The 26,884-nt window shown below is 39.9% G+C and overlaps 1 protein-coding gene and 1 long non-coding RNA gene across 3 annotated transcripts; both read left to right on the plus strand.

The window, feature by feature from the left end:
• Positions 1-451: 451 nt before the first annotated feature.
• On the plus strand, positions 452-23,089 carry LOC148611500 (uncharacterized). 2 transcript variants are annotated; one of them, XR_015924138.1, is made up of 4 exons: positions 452-571; positions 2,393-2,542; positions 21,251-21,382; positions 21,795-23,089. It is a non-coding gene; the product is annotated as an uncharacterized LOC148611500 (long non-coding RNA). The 2 variants fall into 2 exon arrangements; XR_015924139.1 differs by lacking the exons at positions 21,251-21,382; positions 21,795-23,089 and adding an exon at positions 3,431-4,909.
• A 4-nt stretch (positions 23,090-23,093) lies between these two features.
• On the plus strand, positions 23,094-26,530 carry LOC148611501 (AT hook-containing protein attf-4-like). The gene is made up of 2 exons (XM_088592099.1): positions 23,094-25,269; positions 25,606-26,530. The coding sequence occupies exon 1, from the start codon at positions 24,851-24,853 to the stop codon at positions 25,262-25,264; it is 414 nt and encodes a 137-aa protein (XP_088448225.1). The 5' UTR covers positions 23,094-24,850; the 3' UTR covers positions 25,265-25,269; positions 25,606-26,530.
• Positions 26,531-26,884: the final 354 nt, after the last annotated feature.

Here is a 26,884-nt window from a genome sequence, read left to right on the forward strand (position 1 = left end):
GAGCGCCTAGCCCCCGGCTAGGTTTCTGAGCACTATTTAGTCGCCTTATACGACAAGCTTAGCGCTGCTGCAGGCCTATTCTTTTAACACCCGGACCTGCACGGGGCAAATACAATAGATTACTATTATACTTTACTATTAAGTCTGGTAGCAGTTTTTTTCTCTTTGTAAGTATTTTTACTAAATAAAACAATTAAAAAGCATTACACATTTTGAGTAGGTCCAATAACACAGTCCAGAAATTTTAGTAATGTCAAGTCGATGTTGAACAGTAAGATATATCAAAATTAACTCGTCTATTGAAGAGCAGTGCATGTAGTATCCGTATTTTTAAGTTGATAGAAATAATATATTCGATGCAAGAGATTTCCAAATAACGACTCTTTCAATACGGATTTAGGTTTTAAGTTAAGTTTAAATAACTGTTGTTTAATCTTTCGAATGATCTAAAAATAGAGTAATGTATATCAAATATCTATTTATAATGATGACTCATTTGTTTCAATTTTTTCCCGATATTAATGTGTTTCATTTAGTTTAAAACACGGATACGAAACAAATCCAATGGAAGGTTAGTGTGAAAATATAGGTTTTTTTGTTTATTATGTACATGCAAATATATGCATTATGCTAAAAAAGTAACTAAATTGTTTAAAAGTTAAAAGGTTAACGATTACAAAATCGAAAGTGAAAACGCCCCGTGCAGGTCCGGGTGTTAAAAGAATAGGCCTGCAGCAGCGCTAAGCTTGTCGTATAAGGCGACTAAATAGTGCTCAGAAACCTAGCCGGGGGCTAGGCGCTCTGCCCACAGAGCAACTGGGATGTGTGCCCCAGGTGGTAAAATGGGGTACCCCTGGCGTGTTACATGCTGGGGTTGTCAGGCTATAATACGGAAAACCTGACCGCAAGCCATAGTGGTGCACCGTGTTAGGAAAGATGCCACGTTCCTTGCACGTTAAAGAACCCTGCTGTGGTATTCGATAGGAGTAGGAACCTTTTCGCTCCGCCACAGGAGGCTAAATTGCCCGACCTTACCCATCCCCCTTTTTCCAGTGGCAATCAAAATTTGTCGACCCTATTATCCTTGTGACCCATCCTTTTTTTTTCATTTCATGTTCAGTGTCTGAATATAGCTGAAATATTGCTGCTCGGACGTTAAACCCCAACAAACAAACAAACAAACGAAAGTGAAAACCAGAGTTTATGCGTGGACGATGCCATGTTGATATGTTTTACGTTCCGTTTTCAAGAGAAGTACAAAAAAATCTTTAGCACATGAAGCACGTTTAGTAGATATACACGCTTTCCGTCGCATCAACATTTTAAACCTTCCCCTTTGGTCCAGTTTTTGTCTGTTTCTTAAAGATCAAGCTCAGCACGCAGCCAAGGTTTCAAATTTATTATTAGTCTTTTCATATATGAGACAGGAGATGATACGTGCATGTCAAAACACACAAAATGCAAGTCTATCTTAATTCAGAAACATTTAAGGACTACGTAAACAGTCGGTTGTTGCAAATTCTAGATGATGAACCTAATAAGGGTTGTATATCAAATTCTCACATTTCAAGAGTGATAATTCTTGGACTGGTTGATTTAAGGATGGTACGAATGCATAGTAGTCTAAAAAGTTTTTTGTTTGTTTGTTGGGGTTTAACGTCCGAGCAGCAATATTTCAGCTATATTCAGACGATGAACATGAAATGGATGATAAAATGAACATGAAATGAAAAAAAAGGATGGTACACAAGGATAATAGGGTCGACAAATTTTGATTGCCACTGGAAAAAGGGGGGATGGGTAAGGTCGGGCAATTTAGCATCCTGTGGCGGAGCGCAAAGGTTCCTACTCCTATCGAATACCACAGCAGGGTTCTTTAACGTGCGAGGAACGTGGCATCTTTCCCAACACGGTGCACCACTATGGTTTGCGGTCAGGTTTTCCGTATTATAGCCTGACAACCCCAGCATGTAACACGCCAGGGGTACCCCATTCAACCACTTGGGGCACATATCCCAGTTGCTCTGTGGGCAGAGCGCCTAGCCCCGCTAGGTTTCTGAGCACTATTTAGTCGCCTTTTACGACAAGCTTAGCGCTGCTGCAGACCTATTCTTTTAACACCCGGACCTGCACGGGGCTAGTCTAAAAAGACAGGTGTGTATACAGACAAAACCATTAGTTACATAAAAATGTGGAATTTTGATTAAAAAAAAAATTCTTTGGGTATTCTCTGTTTTGTGAATCATCTCTACCATTAGAAGTGTCTGAATGTTTATTTGGATAGATACTTTTTGAAACAACTTCTATACTTAAAAATCAAATGAGAGAAAACTTGTTTGACACACTGTTGGCGTAATTTAATGAATGAATTGAATTTCATATTTTCTTGAAGGCCTGAAGAGGTTGGTGATAAAACGGATAGCCAATTTGTACAAGACATGTAGAGGAACAGTTCAGCGTCTTCCAATGTTGGCATTTGTAGAACTGTTGCTTAGACTCGTAGCATCGAATATGATAAATAATACATCGACATGGAAAATATGTACGTACTTTATTCTATTAATGACATTCTCTAAGATTTGGTCGTTTCAACTACTGCTTGGACGGCTTGATATTACGCCATGGATGATGTGATTTGAAGTAGTGATAAGAAAAATCCGCCGTTGCAGTTGGTTGTTGCGCACTTGAGTATCATATTCTATTAAATCTGATTGGTCGAGGTGATATACTATTAAATCTGATTGGTCGAGGTGATGTTGTAACGTGTCTAACGTTGTTGTTCTCCCGACAGCATTGGTGACTTCATAGACGGACGATTGCTCAAATATCCGCCATGACAGATATCGAATATCAATATTCCAAAAGAATCATAGAGAATCTAAAAAAGGTTTATTACTCATGAAACTTAAATATCACAAAATATCAACTCGCACTATAAATGTTCAACTCATAGCCGATGCTCATTTGTATTGATGTTAAAATTAAATAAATTGAATTGATATTTTTGCATTATGAAATCTTTAATTATTCATTCGCGTTGTATGGAAAAATATCTTTTTATCACTTAAAAGACAAAAATACCATTATCATTATGACATATATTAATATCATCGAAAGTAGTTGAAAAGCAATACTTAAGAATTTTCATATCACACTCATATGCCAGATCTAGCCGTAACTATGCAGAACATGTTCCAGAAGCGTAATTGTAAGAAGTCTAGCGCGGTACAAAAAGTCTGCATAATTATGGCAAGCTCTGGCTCTGTTCATTGTTTGATTCCCTGAATTATTCTGAAATACCCATGATCCCGTCTCGCCGAAATATGCATAAACATTTAAACCCCAAACAATTTCACCACTGCATTTCTTTCATGTGAAAATTTTTATGGTACTTACCTTACATACTTTATTCTTAAATTTGTTTTTGCAGATATCCTAATAGGGACGTTGTTATTTTTATTAATTCTACCAGATACAGTGCTTGACCAAATCACGAAAGCTTTTTCATGTTACCTTGTCATGGAACATGTATTACCGAATAACATACCGGACAACACCCTGACAGCGAAAATAAGGGGGATCTATACTTCTAAAGAAGATGACTTACATATCAAGTTGTACGTTCGTTGCTTGATTCTATTGATATCAATATCAAGCTTATGTGCGACATTACATTCAGTACAACATGTGCTTTATACCACAACACACGGAAAGTTCCTTGTAAATTTATATATCTTCATCTTCGGATATTCTATAAATTACTATAGAGACTCGATTTCTTTGACAGAAAGTGTACAAGAAATTCTGAAAGCTACAAGTTACATTTGCATTTGTTATTCAATAAGCAGTCTGCAGGTTTTAGACAAACATATTTCATTCCTAATCCTTTTTCATTTGAAAACTTTGTATTTCCCAGAAATATCCTTGTACGTGTTTTTCATTACTGTAGTTGTTATAATATATTTGGTTAGGTATTATGACATTGGAACCTACGTGAGTGCTTTGCAGACCGTACTGGAACAGTTGCAAACCAAAATCACTAATCACGACAAACTTTTAAGAGACCTTGCATTTCTATTTACATCATACGCCATTGTAATAACCTTTTTTATTGCCCTGGAATGGACTGATATGAAGTGTTATAATTCATTTGACTTCCCACAGAGCTTAATTTCTATAATGTGTACAACAATTTTAGGCACACTGGCTTATATTACTTTGGTGGTTTGTATGTGCTTCCTTTTCTTTCGTGTTGTAATGTTGGTTTTAATGGGTCGACGATATAATTCTAGTTTGAAGAAAAATATTTTAGAACTAAGCATTTTTCCTTCACTTTTGACTATTCAGTCACTGAATGAATCAGTGGCTATTCACGGACGTTTAATGTATTGTAGTTTAGTATTCGTAGGTGTTCACTTTCTCGAAATAATATATTTTAATTTTGAACCAAACGAGACGGATGTTTTATATGGGAGGAAACTCCAATGCGGTAAAACCGTTATTATCTACCTTTTTCTGGCGTTGATTCCACCTTTTGCAAGTTTGGTGGTGCTTTCGACATGGCCTCATCAGTTAGATATCTTATGGCCACGGGTAATAGCAGTTTCCTGGATTTCAAACACCATAAGTATTTTCGGCTCTTTTTTATCATTTTGTCTACTTATATGTGACAATATACGTCGTGCACCAATAGATAAACTTGACGACTATGTGGACTACATATCTTTTGCCACTGATGCCTCCCAAATTTGGATTGGTATCTTTGGGATGGCTGTTCTGTTATGGGAAACGGTTGCAGTAAAATGGGTTTGGCTTAACCCTGTTATTATTGGATTGAGTTTATTTTCCACTTTAGATACGACATCGAAAAAATGGAACGAATTTAAACAACGACGAGTTGCTATCCAATGTTTATCGCTTTTACCAAATGCAACCAAAGTACAAATAGAACAATATAACGACGATTGTGCCATATGTCTCCGATCGATAATATCAGCAAAAGTGACTCCCTGTAATCATCTCTTCCACGAAAGATGCCTGAAAACATGGACACATGAAAAAAAGACATGTCCAATGTGCAACAACAATATCGAAAATAAGATAATTAAGTGATTAGTGTTATAGTTAATACATAAACAGTATTATCAGAAGTAATGACATGTATATTAAGTAAATTGTATTTCATTACTTTTTGTTGAAATTAGCATGCTCAAAATTGAATAAAAACACCAAATGTTTTTTTTTTCAAATTTTAGTTTTAGTTTTTGTGCTTTGTATAGTAAAGAACCCCGGATTCCTGACTTATTTTTTTAAATAATAATCAAAATTTAAAAGCAGTGTTTTGCATAACAGATTGTGCCCTAATTTTAAGGACCGCGGTTCTCAACCCCACATGGGAAGAATTGAGATATAATAACATACGATGAGGACATTACCTTTTGGCCCCGTGCAGGTCCGGGTGTTAAAAGAATAGGCCTGCAGCAGCGGTAAGCTTGTCGTAAAAGGCGACTAAATAGTGCTCAGAACCCTAGCCGGGGGCTAGCGCACTCTACCTACATAGCAACTGGGATGTGTGCCCAAGGTGGTTGAATGAGGTACCCCTGGGAAAGATGCCACGTTCCTAGCACGTTAAAGAACCCTACTGTGGTATTCTCCCGGAGTAGGAACCATAGGGCTCCGCCACAGGAGGCTAAATTGCCCGACCCTACCCACCTCTCCCTATTTCCAGTGGCAATCAAAATTAGTCGACCCCATTGTCATTGTGTCTCATCGTTTCATGTTCATTTTGTCATCAGTTTCATGTTCATCGTCTGAATATAGCTGAAATATTGCTGCTCGGACGTTAAACCCCAACAAACAAACAATCCGCCACAGGAGGCTAAATTGCCCGACCCTACCCACCTCTCCCCGTTTCCTGTGGCAATCAAAATTTTTCGACCCCATTGTCCTTGTGTCCCAACCCTCTTTCATGTCATCATCATTTCATGTTCATCGTCTGAATATAGCTGAAATATTGTTGCTCGGACGTTAAACCCAAACAAACAAAAACAAACATTCTTACGAATCCTTTCGAATTATCAATTCTTGGTTATTCAATAGCGTTCGTATTTAACTCATCGGCATTCGTAAATAACGTTTAACAACTCGTAGACTTTCGCAGGCATTCGTGTTGAATTGCAAAATGTGATGTGATTTTTTTTTACTTATCACAAAGTCTTACACGAATGTCCACGAATCTTGTTTTGATTATTTTATTCGTAAAGAGCTCGTAAACCTCTCGAAGCCATTCAAAAGGCATCGTAAAGCATTTGCAAGAACTATCTATTTTCTATTTTACAATATTGTTTAACGATTTATTTACGAATGATTGTGAGTAGTTTCTGATAGTTTCTTGATGAACAAACTAATAAACATTAATTCAAGCGAGTACTCTGCGAATATATACGAATACTTTATCTAAAACGTGAAGGGTTAGCTTGTCATGACAGTAGGCGAAGACGTCGAAAGATATCGACTTAGTTTACTTGTTAAATATGTCAAATTTCACGAGGCTGGATGGCTTGAATTTATATGAGAAAATGCAACCCAATTGAAATCAATTTTATTCGTTAATTGTCCCGTGCAGGTCCGGGTGTTAAAAGAATAGGCCAGCAGCAGCACTAAGCTTGTCGTAAAAGGCGACTAAATAGTGCTCAGAACCCTAGCCGGGGGCTAGGGCGCTCTGCCCACAGAGCTACTGGGATGTGTACCCCTGGCGTGTTACATGCTGGGGTTGTCAGGCTATAATACGGAAAACCTGACCGCAAACCATAGTGGTACACCGTGTTGGGAAAGATGCTACGTTCCCTGCACGTTGAAGAACCCTATTGTGGTATTCTCCCGGAGTAGGAACCATAGGGCTCCGCCACCGGAGGCTAAATTGCCCGACCCTACCCATCTCTCCCTATTTCCAGTGGGAATCAAAATGTTTCGACCCCATTGTTCTGGTGTCCCATCCCTTTTTCATTTCATCATTTCATGTTCATATTATCATCAATTTCGTGTTCATCGTCTGAATATAGCTGAAATATTGCTGCTCGGACGTTAAACCCCAACAAACAAACAAACAAACAGATTTGTCTTACGGTAATATTCTAAACAAAGCACGGAAAGCTCGATATTTACCCATAAACTTAATTAAAGGGCGCATTTGTAAGGGATATAGTTATAACATTGTTGTCAAATCGTTAAGGGAAGCATTTTTGTGGTATTTACATTGATTCGTTCGTAGGGTCTTTACATAGAAATTAAAACACTATCTTATAAAACAGTTTTTGGCATTAAAAGGGATGAGTGTCCTTATTGTAGGACTTAAGATGTACCGTATTGGAAAAGTTTGGACTTATTTTACATACGACGGGGACATAACTTTTTGTAGGTGTACACTGGTATTGAGCTGGCATGTCAGTTAACTGCTAATAGTCTTTAGTTTGTACATTTGTGTAATTTATATTCAGTTTTTTTTATTTCCGCTGTAACAAAGGACTCACCTTCTTGAACTCATTTTCAGGTGTTTGATTGTGTAATATTTTTTCCAGTGGCCAGATTCTAAAGGGGGAGGGTTGCGATCACGCGAGGTACTTTAACTCTGCCGACCCTACCTACCTCTCCCTATTTACAGTGGCAACTAAAATTTGTCGACCCCATTGTCCTTGTGTCCCATCCCTTTTTCATTTCATCATTTCATGTTCATTTTATCATCAATTTCATGTTCATCGTCTGAATATAGCTGAAATATTGCTGCTCGGACGTTAAACCCCAACAAACAAACAAAACAAATGTGTAAAGTGCAATTTGTTTAAACTTGTGTAAAATATGTCTAAAGTTGATGACATGTAACAAAACCTTGTTTTTTAATCGGAAGAAATTGTAATCACCATATTGATGCCCTTTTATTTATTTTTGTGTAATATGAGTACTTTAAGTGAGTGCTCGTAACGCAATCAAGATAAACTTATCCCACAATTAACATTTTAAACAAACAAACTGTTCAACATTCAAATTTCGACATTATGAACAAATCAATACTCGATGACGTCGATTCATTTGCAAAACTGCGAGTAAATAATTGATTGCACATTTGTTTTTTTTTCCATGATAATGATAACAGCAATAAACACGGTTAATCGGTGACTTGTTCCATACAGTTGGGATATTCCCAAAACAATATATATGCCTGTATAAGATGACACTTCTCACCTTACATTTGCAGTAGATAAAACCTGTCAACAGGAATGCAAAGTACCTTTAAAAAATTCACATTTTTTTTCCACCGGTTTCCAAAGACTGTGTTAAAGGTCAAGATAAAAAAAAAAACGACCATTCTTCCATTACCGTTTGTCAACGAAGTTATAGATAGAATTAATTTGGCGAACACCTCCGTCACAAACATGCCGCCGTTTTTGAAAGGCAAATCAACACTGGTTATTTTATATTCCAATACTTCACCTATTGCATCCATTTTTTTTTCATCTGGGAATCCTATTGAACATGAGCATTTGAGCTTTCAAATTGTACACACGTCTCAGAAAGTGACGACTCTATACGCAAAACTTTTCCATCGGACCAAATTGATTAATTGTTGGGGTTTAACGCCCGAGCAGCAATATTTCAGCTATATTCAGGCGATGAACATGAAATGGGTGATAAAATGAACATGAATGATGATGAAATGAAACAAGGGATGGGACACAAGGACAATAGGGTCGACAAATTTTGGTTGCCACTAGAATAAGGGGAGGGGGTAGGGACGGGCAATTTAGCCTCCTGTGGCGGAACGCAAAGATTCCTACTCCTATCGAATACCACAGCAGGGTTCTTTAACGTGCGAGGAACGTGGCATCTTTCTCAACACGGTGCGCCACTATGGTTTGCGGTCAGGTTTTCCGTATTATAGCCTGACAACCCCAGCGTGTAACACGCCAGGGGTACCCCATTCCACCACCTGGGACACACATCCCAGTTGCTCTGTGGGCAGAGCGCCTAGCCCCCGCTTTCTGAGCACTATTTAGTCGCCTTTTACGACAAGCTTAGCGCTGCTGCAGGTCTATACTTTTGACACCCGAAGCTGCACGGGGCGACAGAAGTATATGAAAATTGAAACTGTTATTAATATTATACAACAGATGAATTCCATCCATATAAATCTTGCCCCGGTCCGGGTCAGAACCATTTTGTCATCAATTTCATGTTCATCGTCTGAATACAGCTGAAATATTGCTGCTCGGACGTTAAACCCCAACAAACAAACAAACAATCTAAATAAATCTTTGTATTTGACATGTTTTGCAATGAAAGGTTCAAGAGTTTTCCCGCTAAAGAGTTTAGATATATTTCGGTTGTTTCTTGTAGGTTATTAATCATTTCTTGGTGAGATTTCCGATTTCATTTTTTTGTCACAAAACCTGGGTGCCCATATATGGTGATGGAATTTTACATGACACTGAAGATTGCATATGTGGGCGCGTTGGGTATTGTTTACTCACTCTGTAAGATTATTTAATTACATCATAATGAAATATTGCAGACAAAATAAAAATCAGTTCCTCATGCTTAAACATTGATATGCGATCTTATCATATTATGTAATAAATAGTTATTTAATATGTATTAGTCATACATGAAAGTTAGGTCCGGGTGTTAAAAGAATAGGCCTGCAGCAGCGCTAAGCTTGTCGTACAAGGCTACTAAATAATGCCCAGAAACCTAGCCGGGGGCCAGGCGCTCTGCCCACAGAGCAACTGGGATGTGTGCCCCAGGTGGTGGAATGGGGTACCCCTGGGGTGTTACATGCTGGGGTTGTCAGGCTATAATACGGAAAACCTGACCGCAAACCACTCCCCGTACAGGTCCGGGTGTTAAAAGAATAGGCCTGCAGCAGCGCTAAGCTTGTCGTATAAGGCGACTAAATAGTGCTCAGAAACCTAGCCGGGGGCTAGGCGCTCTGCCCACAGAGCAACTGGGATGTGTGCCCCAGGTGGTGGAATGGGGTACCCCTGGCGTGTTACATGCTGGGGTTGTCAGGCTATAAGACGGAAAACCTGACCGCAAACCGTAGTGGTGCACCGTGTTGGGAAAGATGCCACGTTCCTCGCACGTTAAAGAACCCTGCTGGTGTATTTGATAGGAGTAGGAACCTTTGCGCTCCGCCACAGGAGGATAAATTGCCCGACCCTACCCATCCCCCTTTTTCCAGTGGCAATCAAAATTTGTCGACCCTATCATCCTTGTGTCCCATCCTTTCTTTTTCATTTCATGTTCATTTTATCATCCATTTCATGTTCATCGTCTGAATATAGCTGAAATATTGCTGCTCGGACGTTAAACCCCAAGAAACAAACAAACAAAAGACCGCAAACCATAGTGGTGCACCGTGTTGGGAAAGATGCCACGTTCCTCGCACGTTAAAGAACCCTGCTGTGGTATTCGATAGGAGTAGGAACCTTTGCGCTCCGCCACAGGAGGCTAAATTGCCCGACCTTACCCATCCCCCTTTTTTCCAGTGGCAATCAAAATTTGTCGACCCTATTATCCTTGTGACCCATCCTTTTTTTTCATTTCATGTTCATTTTATCATCAATTTCATGTTTACCGTCTGAATATAGCTGAAATATTGCTGCTCGGACGTTAAACCGCAGCAAAGAAACAAACATTATTATAATATATCGGTTGCCAAATCCTTGCTAATTTTAAAAGTCCTTAGTCGAAAGTCGATCACCTCTGTTACATTTTAGACATGTTAATATACACGCCCAGGATGGTGATGAAAGAACAGATCGTTCGGAAATTAGTCGAAAAATGCAAGCTTTACCTCCATTTCAGGTTTAAGGTACACTAATCAGCAAACGATGTTTGTTGGGGTTTAACGTCCCAGCAGCAATATTTCAGCTATATTCAGACGGTAAACATGAAATTGATGATAAAATGAACATGAAATGATGATGAAATGAAAAAGGGTTGGGACACAAGGATAATGGTGTCGACAAATTTTGATTGCCACTGGAAATAGGGAGAGATGGGTAGGGTCGGGCAAATTAGCCTCCTGTAGCGGAGCCCTATGGTTCCTATTCCGGGAGAATACCACAGCGGGGTTCTTTAACGTGCTAGGAACGTGGCATCTTTCCCAACACGGTGCACCACTATGGTTTGCGGTCAGGTTTTCCGTATTATAGCCTGACAACCCCAGCATGCAACACGCCACGGGTACCCCATTCCACCACTTGGGGCACACATCCCAGTTGCTCTGTGGGCAGAGCGCCTAGCCCCCGGCTAGGTTTCTGAGCACTATTTCGTCGCCTTTTACGACAAGCTTAGCGCTGCTGCAGGCCTATTCTTTTAACACCCGGACCTGCACAGGGCCATCAGCAAACGAAAGATTCCTGCAAAACTTAAAGGTCTACCTGATTTTTATATGAATATGTTTTTAAAACGGAAGAAAATCATGTGGCCTACGTTTTTGCAAATTACTACTGAAAATACATCAAGTGATATTCACTTTTAAGCATTTTCAGAGAAACAGCAGAAGCTAGCACATGGCAGGTAAAATGTTTTCTTTACAACATAGGTTCATAAAATGGGAAAGGTATTTGATAAACAAAAATGAAACATTATGTTATGGAAATGTGAATTTTGTTATCTGAGCTGCTTGTCAAGTACAATTTATCTTATCAGTATATTTGTTTTGTCGGATTAACTTTTTTCTGATAATGTTAAAATAATTAAGTCGCCGACCACGAAGTAGCGCTGACTTATTGTTTTTATTGTGTTTCTTATTATTTTTTATTCCCCGAACACGAAGGTCCCGTGCAGGTCCGGGTGTTAAAAGAATAGGCTTGCAGTAGCAATAAGCTTGTCGTAAAAGGCGACTAAATAGTGCTCAGAACCTTAGCCGGGGGTTAGAGCGCTCTGCCCACAGAGCAACTGGAATGGGGACACCTGGCGTGTTACATGCTGGGGCACTCAGCTCGCAGAGCAATTGGGATGTGTGTCCCTGGTGGTGGAATGGGGTATAATACAGAAAACCTGACTGCAAACCATAGTGGTGCACCGTGTTGGGAAAGATACCACGTTCCTCGCACGTTAAAGAACCCTACTGTGGTATTCTCCCGGAGTAGGAACCATAGGGCTCCGCCACAGGAGTCTAAATTGCCCGGCCCTACCCACTTCTCCCTATTTCCAGTGGCAATCAAAATTTGTCGACCCCATTGTCCTTGTGTCCCATCCCTTTTTCATTTCATCATCATTTCATGTTCACTTTATCATGCATTTCATGTTCATCGTCTGAATATAGCTGGAATATTGCTGCTCGGACGTTAAACCCCAACAACCAATCAATCATTAACAACCGGACCTGCACGGGGCCACACAATCTAGAAGAATAGATAGATAGATTTGACAGAGAAAGAGCAATCTCATGGGATACACTCAGGTCGAGGATCACCAACAAACAAATGGCCATGTGTAGATCTAAAATTTCCTATGCGACATCTAGTCACGACGACCTGCTCTTTGCGATTGCCCGATTCGGATTGATGAACGCTTAGATCGGGTTTTATGGAATAGAGTTTGTTGTGCTCAAGATCGTCCCATCGGTCCTCCGACATCTTAAAAATATATTTCCTTATTAAAGGTTTAAAATCGGTGTGTGCCAAACTAACGTCCTCCATTATTTCATTTAATGCCTTCTTGGCAACCCTGTCGACAACTGAATTCCCCGTGCAGTCCGGGTGTTAAAAGAATAGACCTGCAGCAGCGCTAAGCTTGTCGTAAAAGGCGACTAAATAGTGCTCAGAACCCTAGCCGGGGGCTAAGGCCCTCTACCCACAGAGCAACTGGGATGTGTGCCCCAGGTGGTGGAATGGGGTACCCCTTGCGTGTTACGTGCTGGGGTTGTCAGACTAGAATACAAAAAATCTGACCGAAACCATAGTGGTGCACCGTGTTGGGAAAGATGCCACGTTCCTCGCACGTTAAAGAACCCCGCTGTGGTATTCGATAGGAGTAGGAACCTTTGCGCTCCGCCACAGGAGGCTAAATTGCCCGACGTTACCCACCCCCCCTTTTTCCAATGGCAATCAAAATTTGTCGACCCTTTGTGGGGAGGTGATCGTGCGAATGATAAAGGTAAAAAAGTTGAGGAGCTCCTTCAGCAAGAAGATTTGTGCATATTTAATGACGGATCTTCAATGTTCCTTCATTCAGGCAATGGATCGTATTCTTCTATTGATTTAAGCATTTGTGATCCTCTCGTACTTTCAGAGTTTACATGGCGAGTTCATGATGACTTGTGCGGGAGTGATCATTTTCCGATTATTTTGGAGCATTTATCCTCCAAAACGGAGGAACGTCAACCTCGTTTTAAACTTGAGAAAGCAGATTGGGCTTCATTTGAAGCCCACTGTCTTGAAGAATTACGATTAGAAACGATGAAGGATGTTGAAGATCCCATTTTATTATTTAATGAAAGACTGACATCAATTGCTAATAAAACAATACCTAAAACCTCGACAAATCCAAAAAGGCCTAGTAAACCATGGTTTACTGATGAGTGCGAAAAAGCGATCGAAGAACGCAACAAGGCCATCGCTGGTTTGACAAAAATCCTACACCAGCAAATCTGTCAAACTTCCGAATATTTCGAGCAAAAGCTCGACGTACATGTAAACAAGCCAGACGAACCTCTTGGAAAAATTTTGTTTCTAGTATTAAATCTCACACTCCCCTCAATAAAGTATGGAATTTTATTAGAAAAGTGAAAGGAAAAAATTCGAATTATTCAGTGAAACACCTTAAAGTTGGTAATACCACTCTAACCACCGAAAAAGATATTGCCAATAAGCTAGCCGAAACGTTCGCTAAACATTCATCCTCAACTAACTACAAACCGGATTTTCAAAAAATTAAATCATCTGCAGAAAAGACAAAATTAAACTTCAAGTCAAATAATGCTGAATCCTACAACTCTCAATTTTCTATAGAGGAACTAAAATCGTTTGTTTGTTTGTTTGTTGGGGTTTAACGTCCGAGCAGCAATATTTCAGCTATATTCAGACAATGAACATGAAATGGATGATAAAATGAACATGAAATGAAAAAAGAGGATGGGTCACAAAGATAATAGGGTCGACAAATTTTTATTGCCAGTGGAAAAAGGGGGATGGGTAAGGTCGGGCAATTTAGCCTCCTGTGGCGGAGCGCAAAGGTTCCTACTCCTATCGAATACCACTGCAGGGTTCTTTAACGTGCGAGAAACGTGGCATTTTTCCCATCACGGTGCACCACTATGGTTTGCGGTCAGGTTTTCCGTCTTATAGCCTGACAACCCCAGCATGTAACACGCCAGGGGTACCCCATTCCACCACCTGGGGCACACATCCCAGTTGCTCTGTGGGCAGAGCGCCTAGCCCCCGGCTAGGTTTCTGAGCACTATTTAGTCGCCTTTTACGACAAGCTTAGCGCTGCTGCAGGCCTATTCTTTCAACACCCGGACCTGCACGGGGCGAACTAAAATCGTCACTGGCTAAAGCCCACGATACAGCTAGTGGGCTAGATAATATTCACTATCAACTTTTGAAACATCTTCCTGATCCATCTCTACATACACTTCTTGCGTTAATGAACGAGATATGGACTTCTGGTAACGTTCCGTCCATCTGAAAAACGGCTTCAGTTGTCCCTATTCGAAAACCAGGAAAGGATCATAGGGATCCTTCAAATTATCGCCCGATCGCATTGACAAGCTGCGTCTGCAAGACAATGGAACGAATGGTCAATGATCGCCTTGTGTGGTTCCTTGAGAAGCACAACTTACTCACTAGTATTCAGTGTGGTTTTAGGCAAGGCAGAAGTACTCTTGACCATTTAGTCCGGTTTGAAACGCTCATCAGAAATGCATTTGCTAAAAATGAACATGTTGTGTCGGTCTTTTTCGATTTAGGAAAAGCCTATGACACGACGCGGAAATATGGTATTTTAAAAGATAAATTTGATATGGGGTTGAAAGGAAGACTTCCTCTGTTCTTATCTAATTTTTTGTCAGATCGTCATTTTAATGTGAGGGTAAATTCGACTTTTTCTAAGGAGAAGGAACAGGAAATGGGAGTTCCTCAGGGAAGTATTCTTTCTGTCACTCTCTTCAGTATTAAAATTAATAGTTTAGCCCAAGTTTTGAAGGACAATATTGACGGTTCCTTGTATGTAGACGACTTTTTGATCTGCTACAGGGGACAAAATATGAGTAATATTGAAAGGCAGTTACAACTTTGCCTCAAAAGAATTGAGAAATGGGCTTTGGAGAATGGGTTTAAGTTTTCTACATCTAAAACTGTTGGTATGCACTTTTGTCGAAAGCGAAAGCTGCATCCGGACCCAGATCTCTTTCTTTATGGTAATAAAATCAAAATAGTAGAAGAAACAAAATTCCTTGGATTACTTTTTGATAGTAAACTTTCTTTTCTTCCCCATATCAAATTACTTAAATCTAGGTGTCTTAAGGCACTAGATATTTTAAAAATGGTGTCCAGTACCGATTGGGGTGCTGATACCTCAATTTTATATAGATCTTTGGTTAGGTCTAAACTTGATTATGGATCTATTGTTTATGGTTTCGCCAAAAAATCTTACCTTGAAATTTTAGACGCTTTTCACCAACAGGGGTTGCGACTTTGCCTTGGTGCCTTCAGAACCTCTCCTATAGAGAGCCTTTATGCCGAGGCAAATGAACCATCCCTTGGAGACAGACGTTTGAAATTAGGTCTTCAATATGTAAGTAAACTTATGGCCTACCCAGATAGCCCTGCCTACGACTGTGTCATTTATCCTATTTATGTCGACATTTATCGAAAACATGAAAGCAAAACCCCTCCTTTTGGAATTCGAATAAAACCTCATTTGGAAGCAATTCATCTGGAGACCAATGCAGTGACATCTGTTGTTACTTCGAAATGACCTCCATGGGAGCTTCCACACCCTTCTTTCATTTTTGATCTGTGTGAATATAAAAAGTCCGATACCAATCCTTTATTTTTACAACAAAAATTTTCTGAAATTAAAGCAAATTATCCAGATTTTTCGACGATGTATACAGATGGCTCAAAAGATGGCGATAGCGTTGCATGTGCTGCTGTCCATGGTGACAGAACTGTAACTGAACGGTTGCCATCAAGCGCTTCCATATTCACAGCTGAAGCTCGAGCCATATTGTTAGCACTTAAATTGATTACTCAATCTAATCTGTCACAGTTTATTATTTGTTCTGACTCTTTCAGCTGTCTGAAAAACACTCTTATCTTACAAATTTTATATTTTATTCATCGACTTCGGGAATTCGATATAGAGATTGTTTTTCTCTGGGTACCCAGATATGTTGGTATTCAGGGGATTTCAGTTGTAGACAGGGTTGCCAAGAAGGCATTAAATGAAATAATAAAGGACGTTAGTTTGCCATACACCGATTTAAACCTTTAATAAGGAAATATATTTTAAAGATGTGGCAGAACCGATGGGACGGTCTTGAACACAACAAACTCAATTCCATAAAACCCGATCTAGTTTTCATCAATCCGGGTCGGGCAATCGCAAAGAGCAAGTGGTCATGACTAGATGCCGCATTGGACATTCTAGATTTACACATGGCCATTTGTTTGTTGGTGATCCTCCACCTGAGTGTATCCCATGTGATTGACCTTTCTCTATCAAACATGTTCTTCTAGATTGTGTGGATTTTGCCAACATCAGGCAAAATTATTTTGACTGCGCCAATATATTTGATTTGTTCAAGACCGTTTCATCTAAAAACATTATCGATTTCTTGCGGGACATCGGTTTATTTAATAAAATCTAAATTGGATACCTTCCTTGATTTTTCAATATTTTAAATGTTTTATCGAAGTTATGTTTCTATATGTATTTTATGTCTTAGGTTCACCTTTTTATGTACCTTTTTATATGTAAATAGCTGTTTGTTTTAATTTCATTATTTTATGAAGAGACTTTGATCTTGCTTTTCATATTTTCCTTGCATTAAATGTTCTTGCCGTGATATGGCCCTGGTCGCCGAAACGGCAATAAACAACAACAATCAATGAATCATCATCCATTTCATGTTCATCGTCTGAATATAGCTGAAATATTGCTGCTCGGACGTTAAACCCCAACAAACAAACAACAAACACCATTTCATGTTCCTCGCACGTTAAAGAACCCTACTGTGGTATTCGATAGGAGTAGGAACCTTTGCGCTCCGCCACAGGAGTCTAAATTGCCCGACCCTACCCACCTCTCGCTATTTCCAGTGGCAATCAAAATTTGTCGACCCCATTGTCCTTGTGTCCCATCCCTTTTTCATTTCATCATCATTTCATGTTCATCGTCTGAATATAGCTGGAATATTGCTGCTCGGACGTTAAACCCCAACAAACAAAACAAAACAAACTGAATTCCACTGAATACCAAGATGACTGGGCACCTTAATCGCCTTTTACGACAACCTTAGCGCTGCTGCAGGCCTATTTTTTTTTTTTTTTTTGAATAAGAAATCCCCGTTGTTTTTTGTCGCGATGTTAATTTTTTAAAGTTTCGTCGTCTCTGTTCCCCACTCGCCATCACGAGCGATGCTAGGATTCTACGGATTTCCAGCAGATAGCATCAGGGATTCCAGTTTGTTTGTTTTTTTGGAGTTAAACGTCCCAGCAGGAATATTTCAGCTATATCCCGACGATGACCATGAAATTGATGATAAAATGAACATGAAATGAAAAAGGGATGGGACACAAGGATAATGGGGTCGACAAATTTTGATTGCCACTGGAAATAGGGAGAGGTGGGTAGGGTCGGGCAATTTAGCCTCCTGTGGCGGTGCCCTATGGTTCCTACTCCGGGGCCCCGTGCAGGTCCGGGTGTTAAAAGAATAGGCCTGCAGCAGCGCTAAGCTTGTCGTATAAGGCGACTAAATAGTGCTCAGAAACCTAGGGATGTGTAACTGGGATGTGTGCCCCAGGTGGTGGAATGGGGTACCTCTGGCATGTTACATCCTGGGTTTGTCAGGCTATAATACGGAAAACCTGGCCGCAAACCATAGCGGTCCACCGTGTTGGGAAAGATGCCACGTTCCTTGCACGTTAAAGAACCCTGCTGTGGTATTCGATAGGAGTAGGAACCTTTGCGCTCCGCCACAGGAGGCTAAATTGCCCGACCTTACCCATCCCCCCTTTTTCCAGTGGCAATCAAAATTTCTCGACCCTATTATCCTTGTGACCCATCCTTTTGTTTTTCATTTCATGTTCATTTTATCATCCATTTCATGTTCATTGTCTGAATATAGCTGAAATATTGCTGCTCGGACGTTAAACCCCAACGAACAAACAAACAAAATCCTACTCCGGGAGAATACCACAGTAGGGTTCTTTAACGTGCGATGAATGTGGCATCTTTCCCAACACGATGTATCACTATGGTTTGCGGTCAGGTTTTCCGTATTATAGCCTGACAACCCCAGCATATAACATGCCAGGGGTACCCCATTCCACCACCTGAGGCACACATCCCAGTTGCTCTGTGGGCAGAGCGCCTAGGGTTCTGAGCACTATTTAGTCGCCTTTTACGACAAGCTTAGCGCTGTTGCAGAACTATTCTTTTAACACCCGGACCTGCACGGTGCAGGAATTTCAGAGACGACATATTGGGACAGAGCGTATCTACCAATGGCGCATAGACAGCGTACTACTCGATTTGACCTATGTGCCACCGCCTTCTTCATTTGCCATTTGTTAGCTTTTGAAAATCTTAGAAACATTGGATTAAGCAAAATGCCATCAGTAAAGCAGGTGGACAAATGAAGGGCATGGCGTGACCAGCCGATTGATCGAACCGGGGTCCATTCGATCTCCCGTTTAGATGACCTTAGAGCCGAGTGGCATATACAGCCGTATCCTCGTTCATCTAGACATCGATGACACGGGGGTTACGTCTCGACTGGAGTCTAGATACGACCTTCATCCACTAGGACCTCCTCGCCCACCAATAATTCACGGGTTGCAACTCGCGGCAAACAAGTAGGTGAACCCACTTTTTATTTTAAACACCGGGACCACGGTCGATGTTCGGATCGTTTAAGTCTGGCCTCTAGACTTTGACCTGTCCAGCATGAGTAACCCTACTAGGAGAAAAAAATCTCCAGCTGGCATTGCTCTTAGGATGACTGAGGCACGCAAGCCCCCCTACTAAGACAAGCATAGCGATCCATAGGGGGCTCCGGTCATAAAAAAAATTTGCTTAAGTGTCAACCTTTTTTTCTCAAAAGTGACCTTTCCGATTGAGATGAAACTTTTTAAAGAAGTTAGAACTAATATTCCAAGTTTACAGAATTTAAAAAAAAATTCCAGATGCCGCCATTTTTTCAAAACGGCCGCCGGACTGGACGCACCCATTTTTTAAGACCGGAAATTTGAGCATCGTATATCTCGAAAACTGCTGATCAGAATTTGGCGAAACGTTTCTTTGTTTGTTGGGGTTTAACGTCCGAGCAGCAATATTTCGCATTTCGCCCCGTGCAGGTCCGGGTGTTAAAAGAATAGGCCTGCAGCAGCGCTAAGCTTGTCGTATAAGGCGACTAAATAGTGCTCAGAAACCTAGCCGGGGGCTAGGCGCTCTGCCCGCAGAGCAACTGGGATGTGTGCCCCAGGTGGTGGAATGGGGTACCCCTGGCGTGTTACATGCTGGGGTTGTCAGGCTATAATACGGAAAACCTGACCGCAAACCATAGTGGTGCACCGTGTTGGGAAAGATGCCACGTTCCTCGCACGTTAAAGAACACAGCTGTGGTATTAGATAGGAGTAGGAACCTTTGCGCTCGACCTTACCCATCCCCCCTTTTTCCAGTGGCAATCAAAATTTGTCGACCCTATTGTCCTTGTGTCCCATCCTTTTTTTTTCATTTCATGTTCATCGTCTGAATATAGCTGAAATATTGCTGCTCGGACGTTAAACCCCAACAAACAAACAAAACAAACAGCAATATTTCAACTATATTCAGACAATGAACATGAAATGATGATGAAATGAAAGATGGATGGGACATAAGGACAATGGGGTCGACAAATTTTGATTGCCACTGGAAATAGTTTGTTTGTTGGGGTTTAACGTCCGAGCAGCAATATTTCATCTATATTCAGACAATGAACATGAAATGGATGATAAAATGAAAAAAAAAGGATGGGTCACAAGGATAATAGGGTCAACAAATTTTGATTGCCACTGGAAAAAAGGGGGGATGGGTAAGGTCGGGCAATTTAGCCTCCTGTGGCGGAGCGCAAAGGTTCCTACGCCTATCTAATACCACAGCAGGGTTCTTTAACGTGCAAGGAACGAGGCATCTTTCCCAGCAGGGTTCTTTAACGTGCAAGGAACGAGGCATCTTTCCCAACACGGTGCACCACTATGGTTTGCGTTCAGGTTTTCCGAATTATAGGCTGACAACCCCAGCATGTAACACGCCAGGGGTACCCCATTCCACCACCTGGGGCACACATCCCAGTTGCTCTGTGGGCAGAGCGCCCTAGCCCCCGGCTAGGGTTCTGAGCACTATTGAGTCGCCTTTTACGACAAGCTTAGCGCTGCTGGAGGCCTATTCTTTTAACACCCGGACCTGCACGAGGCTTGGCAAAACGTGGTATATACGGTAAGCTTAATGGTCAAAACAAAATCACGAAAAGAAATCGCATGCGCCTTGGCCGCCATTTTCAAAATTTCCGCCAACGCGGTCAAAAATTCAAAGTTGTCCGATTTCGATGAAAATTGATATGTAGGTACTTTGAGCCGTCCCAATTCATAATCTGCGGCTCAATTGGCAATTTGATGTACGTGTCTGCCGCCATTTTGAAAATGGCCGCAACTGCGCTCAAAAATTCAGTTTTCCGATTTGGATGACAGCTGATATCAAGGTGCTTTAAGACGTTCAAATTAAGAATCTGCGGCTCAATCGATAATTTGACCTTCGTATCGACCGCCATTTTCAAAATGGCCGCCACCGCGATAAAAATTCTAACTTGTTCGATTTCGGTGAAATATGATATCCAAGCCATTTATGTTGCCTCTATTAATAATAAGCTGTTTATCTAAGGATATGTTACTCAAAATACTGCTTAGGAAACGGGAGGCGACTTCTACACGTTTCGTTGAAACGTAAAGTTTAATTTATAATTACTATTACTTATAGAACAAGAAGTTTTAGTGCAGAGACTTATATCAAGAGGAACAATTCTTCGACTTCCTTTATTAGCAGTCATAGATCTCGTGATTCGACTCATATCCTCAAAAATAATCACGGAGGAAACCATGATAAATGCGTGTAAGTAGATCTTCCATTTGTTCAACAATGATGTTTTTATATGGAACTGGAAAACAATATAGAGATTATTACAGTCAGATTTTATTTTCGTCTAGTCATAATTGTTAGTCTGACAGTGTAAATGTTATTTTGTTATTAATGTCATTTATTATTCCAATGTTCGTGTTATTTTGTTTATTTTATGTGTTTAAGTTTCTAATTTCTCTGTCTAGTCGTTATCCTTGGATTACATTCTTCTGATTACCGTTTTATTCTGGTTCCTTTTTATCAACATTAGAAACATAAATACAGAATATTTAATGTTATCAAATGCTGCAAGAATAGTAAACGTTTCATTCTTTAAGTTTCATATTTCCCAGTCTTGGTAATTGTTCTTGTTTTTTTAAAGATAAGTCTTTTTTTTTCATTCCAGATTTCCTCATTGGGGTGTTGCTCTTATTTTTATTGCTACCTGATACTTTTCTTGACCAAGTGATCAAAGGATTGTTTTGTTATCTGGTGATGGAAATTTTAGTGCCAAACAACAGCCCTGAATACAGTTTACTAGCAAACTTTACACGAATGAAAGTAAACATAGGACAAGTGGAAACATTATTCATTAACATGCATATCCCATGCGTTTTATTATTAATGGGGATGTCGATTCTATGTTCGTTGGTAAATTCATTCATGTTGCGGACTGAAATATCGTGGAAACAGTTCTTAGGAAAGCTCTTCATCATATCATTGGGGCAGTATTACATCTACATTGTATATGCAAATTTGAAAACAAGAAGTATTTTTATCAAAGGCATAGTGAATGCTTTATACGTTATATCCGCTTGTTACCTAACTGCGTGTCTATCAAATTTGGAAAGGAAAGTTTCGATACTTTTAGTCGTCATATATTTTACATCAGTATACGTTGAGGTTGAGAAATTGTCGCTTGTTATTGTAGGTATCGCAATAATGAGTTTTGCATGTTATTTTTACAGTACAAACAAACAAACCTATTTTATCTATTTTCACAACATTAGGCGTCATCTCACCAACAAACCCCTCGAGAGACTCATTTACCAAGGTGTAGCTATAATGACCTGTTACTCCATTTTAATTTGTATATGTATTATCATTAGTGTTATCTTCAATATGCGTTCACAAGATCTGGCCGTCCCATACAATGTTTCTACTTAGCTCAATCACATTGATGGACAATTATTCGATAAATCACATCAATATTTGCCTATGCACTTAACATGTACATATAAACTTTTTTTGCTATTTTTCCTGTATGCCCAGAAAAGTCACGTTATGAATTTTAACAAGTTAATTGGTTATAATCACAACTAGTTTCATCGTATATCCACTCTCTTCGTCTGTTAATGAATACAATATTATCTGAAAACTGTTGAAAATATTAAGAGATTACAACTACTTACTACACAATTCCTTTTTGTTAGTAAATAAGGATTTGTCGATTGAGTTTCAGATTTTGTGAAATTTAAATTAATTTTGCTTACGGTTCATATGTACTTCGTATCTCGCAAACATATACATGTCGTGGTATAGAAAATAAATAATGATTAGTATTAGATATAATTTATACAATTATACAAGAAATATATACAATAAATATATTCAAGTATCTTGCATGATGATTCATTTCAGTACATGAGCAACTCAAATCCACAATAATACCAACGATTCAAACGAGTGTAAATTAATGAACAACATGAAGCCCCGTACAGGTCCGGGTGTCAAAAAAAATAGGCCTGCAACAGCGCTAAGCTTGTCGTATAAGGCGACTAAATAGTGCTTAGGAACCTAGCCGGGGGCTAAGCGCTCTGCCCACAGAGCAACTGGGATGTGTGCCCCAGGCGGTGGAATGGGGCACCCCTGGCATCTTACATGCGGGGGTTGTCAGGCTATAATGCGGAAAACCTGACCGCTAACCATAGTGGTGCACCATGTTGGGAAAGATGCCTCGTTTCTCGCACGATAAAGAACCCTGCTGTAGTATTGTCAATTGTGAAATTCGTTTAACTCTACCCAGATCATCGGAGGGTTGTTTGCAATTCTGACAAAGAGAATTAATCGAGTGAGGAAAAGTATAAATACGCTTGAATTTTTCTACATCGAATAATAAAGTTGACAATGACAATATCAAGGTTCCAACGTTTGTCAATTGTATAGTTCTTAAGTTAAGTAATTTCCAAACTTTGTTAATTTTTGTTGAAACTTAAGGTAAAAGACACTCTGTCTATTGAGTGCTATGTCTTTTAACTTCAAACTCGCACCGTGCAGATCCGGGTGTTAAAAGAATAGGGCTGCAGCAACGCTAAGCTTGTCGTAAAAGGCGACTAAATAGTGCTCCGAAACCTAGCCGGGGACAACTGGGATATGTGTGCCCTAGATAGTCGAATGGGGTACCCCTGGCTTGTTACATGCTGAAGTTGTCAGGCTATAATACGGAAACCTGACCGCAAACCATAGTGGTGCACCGTGTTGGGAAAGATGCCACGTTCCTCGCACGTTAAACCCCAACAAACAAACATACGTTAAAGACCCTACTGTGGTATTCTCTCGGAGTAGGAACCATAGGGATCCGCCACAGGAAGGTAAATTCCCCGACCCTACCCACCTCTCCCTTTTTCCAGGGCAATCAAAATTTCTCGACCACATTGGCCTTGTATCCCATTCCATTTTTCATTTCATCATCATGCACTTCATGTTCATTGCCTGAATATAGCTCAAATGTTGCTGCTCGGGCTTTAAACCCCAACAAACAAACGTGTGCTCCAGGTGGTGGAATGGGGTACCCCTGGCGTGTTACATGCAGGGGTTGTCAGGCTATAATATGGAAAACCTGACCGCAAATCATGTGGTGCACCGAGTTCGGAAAAATGTCACGTTCCTCACACGTTAAATTGATGATTGATTGTTGGTGTTTAACGTGTGACCACCAATATTTCAGCTACTGTAAAAGTGGAAATTTTCGCGGAAAATTTCTTACCAAAATGTGAAATTTCTCGATCATTGGAAATATAATGAAACAGAGTTATCCTTCTTTCACTGATTAACCAAGTCCAGGGGTTACCCTAAGGGTTTAAATCTATATTTACGGGTGAACTTTACTAATTACATGTAGTCGTATTTACATCTAAATACAGACGGATTTTGTGGCAATCGAAATGCTTCGTCGATGGCTAGACCAAACTCCGAAAAAATGGATTACCAGACCCAACAAAGCATTCTACGCCAGAAAAACAAAAACTTACGGAGGAATTAAATGACATTGTGGAAGTCGAATATGTTGCTAAAACTCCAGGGTCTGAATCAAGGAAAAGAAAACGTGGGGAATATGTTCATTATACTCCAGAACAGAAAGCTAAGATAGCCCGTTACACAATAGAACATGGAGCCACTAGAGCTGCTCGTCACTTCTCTGATACTTTTGGGAAGAAACTTAACGAAAGTACTGTTCGTTCGATGAAATCGTCGTATTTGCTGCAGTCAAAAAACAATAAAGAAACTCTAACTGAAATTGTTCCTAAACCGAGAGGTCGACCGAAGCTTCTTGGTGAGGAATTAGACACAGAAGTATGTGACTACATTCGTGACCTCCGGGATGAAGGTGGATGTTTGAACACATTAATAGTGCAAAGCATCGGCAGAGGAGTTGTGTTGAAAAGAAACAAATCTTCGCTACCCGAATACGGAGGAAAAATTAAACTATCAAGAGAATGGGCTAGATCCGTGTTAGACAGATTGAACTTTAAAAAGAGAAAAGCTACAAAAGGAATAAAACATTTACCAGCAGATTTCGAAGATGTGAAACAGGAATACTTGAATAGAATTGAAACAACACGACATTCCGGATCAACTGGTTATAAACTGGGATAAAACTGGTAGGCATTTTAATATTTAGAAATATTACAATATCAAACTGATAGGCATTTTAATATTTAGAAAAATTACAATATTTAAACAAAATGGCAAAGCAAATCAATGAAATGTTTCTGTTGCAATAATTGGTGTTCATCTGTCAAAATACTATTTAAACATTGTCACACGCTGATCTAGCCCACTCTGATACCTAACTATTGTCAAATGTTTACAGGTGATTGGTTTTATTGTTAATCCCTCTAGTCAGCTGTTTGAAGTGTCACCTATCCCGGTGTATGTTTTTATAACAGTAAACATGTCAGTGATTAGAATTTCATTGACCGTTAATTAAATTTCAGGTCTCGACGTTGTACCAACAAGTGAATGGACAATGGATTTAAAGGGTTCTAAACAAGTGAAAATGGTTGGATTAGGTGACAAAAGACAAATAACTGCTTTATTATCCGTAACTAAATCAGGCCGACTACTGCCGCCGCAGTTGATATATCCCGGTAAAACCGATGCTTGCCATCCAAAAGTCACATTTCCGGAGGATTGGGATGTAACTCATACTGAATGTCATTGGAGTACAGAAGAAACGATGGTTCGCTTCACAAAAAAATTCATAATTCCGTACGTCGAGTCGGTTAGAGAGTCTACCTGTGACTAAACACGACCAAACAGCTTTAGCCATATTTGACGTTTTCAAGGCACACAGAAGTGAAACTACTATCACTGTTGAGAAAGTCGGGGATTCGTTATGTTTTTGTGCCTGCAAGTTGTACTGACCAATTGCAGCCTCTCGATCAAACGATCAACAAACGATACAAAGATGACATTAACTTTGGTACGCCGATGAGTTTGCTAAAATGTTGAAGGATAGAAAATCTGGCGAAGAACGCGAACACGTGAAAATTGACTTACGAACATCCGTTGTAAAGCCGCTACACGCCAAATGGGTTATTAAATGTCACGAGAAGTTTGAAAAAGAAACTGAATATATTCAGCGATCGTTTGAGGCCATTGGACTCCCCATGTGAACCTCTTATTCTGCACATGCCCAGTGAAAGTTTCTGAATGTTGTAAACAGCGATATTTTGACGATTGACATGCATCCTTGATAATATTTTGATTTGTTGCTGTAAATTGTAATAAAATTGATACATGAAATTAAATTACATGTCTTTCAACTTACAAATAAAACAACGTTCTATTAATTGAACATATAAACCTGCATAATCAATGAAAATAACCAAACTAGGACACCCAAAATAATAATGGACATATTGTCGGTGTTCACTCAAGACCTGAAATAATACATAGAAATTCCAAATAATTCGCGTGGGGGATATTTTCGCGAATAGTTTTTGATTGCGAAAGTAGGAAAATAACCCCCACGCGAAAATTTCCACTTTTGCAGTATATTCAGACGATGAACATGAAATTGATGATAAAATGAACATGAATTTTTTAAATGAAAAAGGGATAGGACACAAGGACAATGGGATCGACAAATTTTGATTGCCACTGGAAATAGGGAGAGATGGGTAGGGTCGGGCAATTTAACCCCTGTGGCGGAGCCCTATGGTTCCTACTCCGGGAGAATACCACAGTAGGGTTCTTTAACGTGCGAGGAAC

This window comes from Perna viridis, chromosome 7, assembly GCF_037379345.1.
Source record: "Perna viridis isolate PV_CMFRI_1.1 ecotype Kerala chromosome 7, ASM3737934v1, whole genome shotgun sequence".
NCBI classification, from domain to species: domain Eukaryota; kingdom Metazoa; phylum Mollusca; class Bivalvia; order Mytilida; family Mytilidae; genus Perna; species Perna viridis.

Bases quoted from the DNA above. Each gene is read 5' to 3' on its own strand.
- LOC148611501 (XM_088592099.1), top strand. From the start codon at position 24,851: ATGAAATCGTCGTATTTGCTGCAGTCAAAAAACAATAAAGAAACTCTA.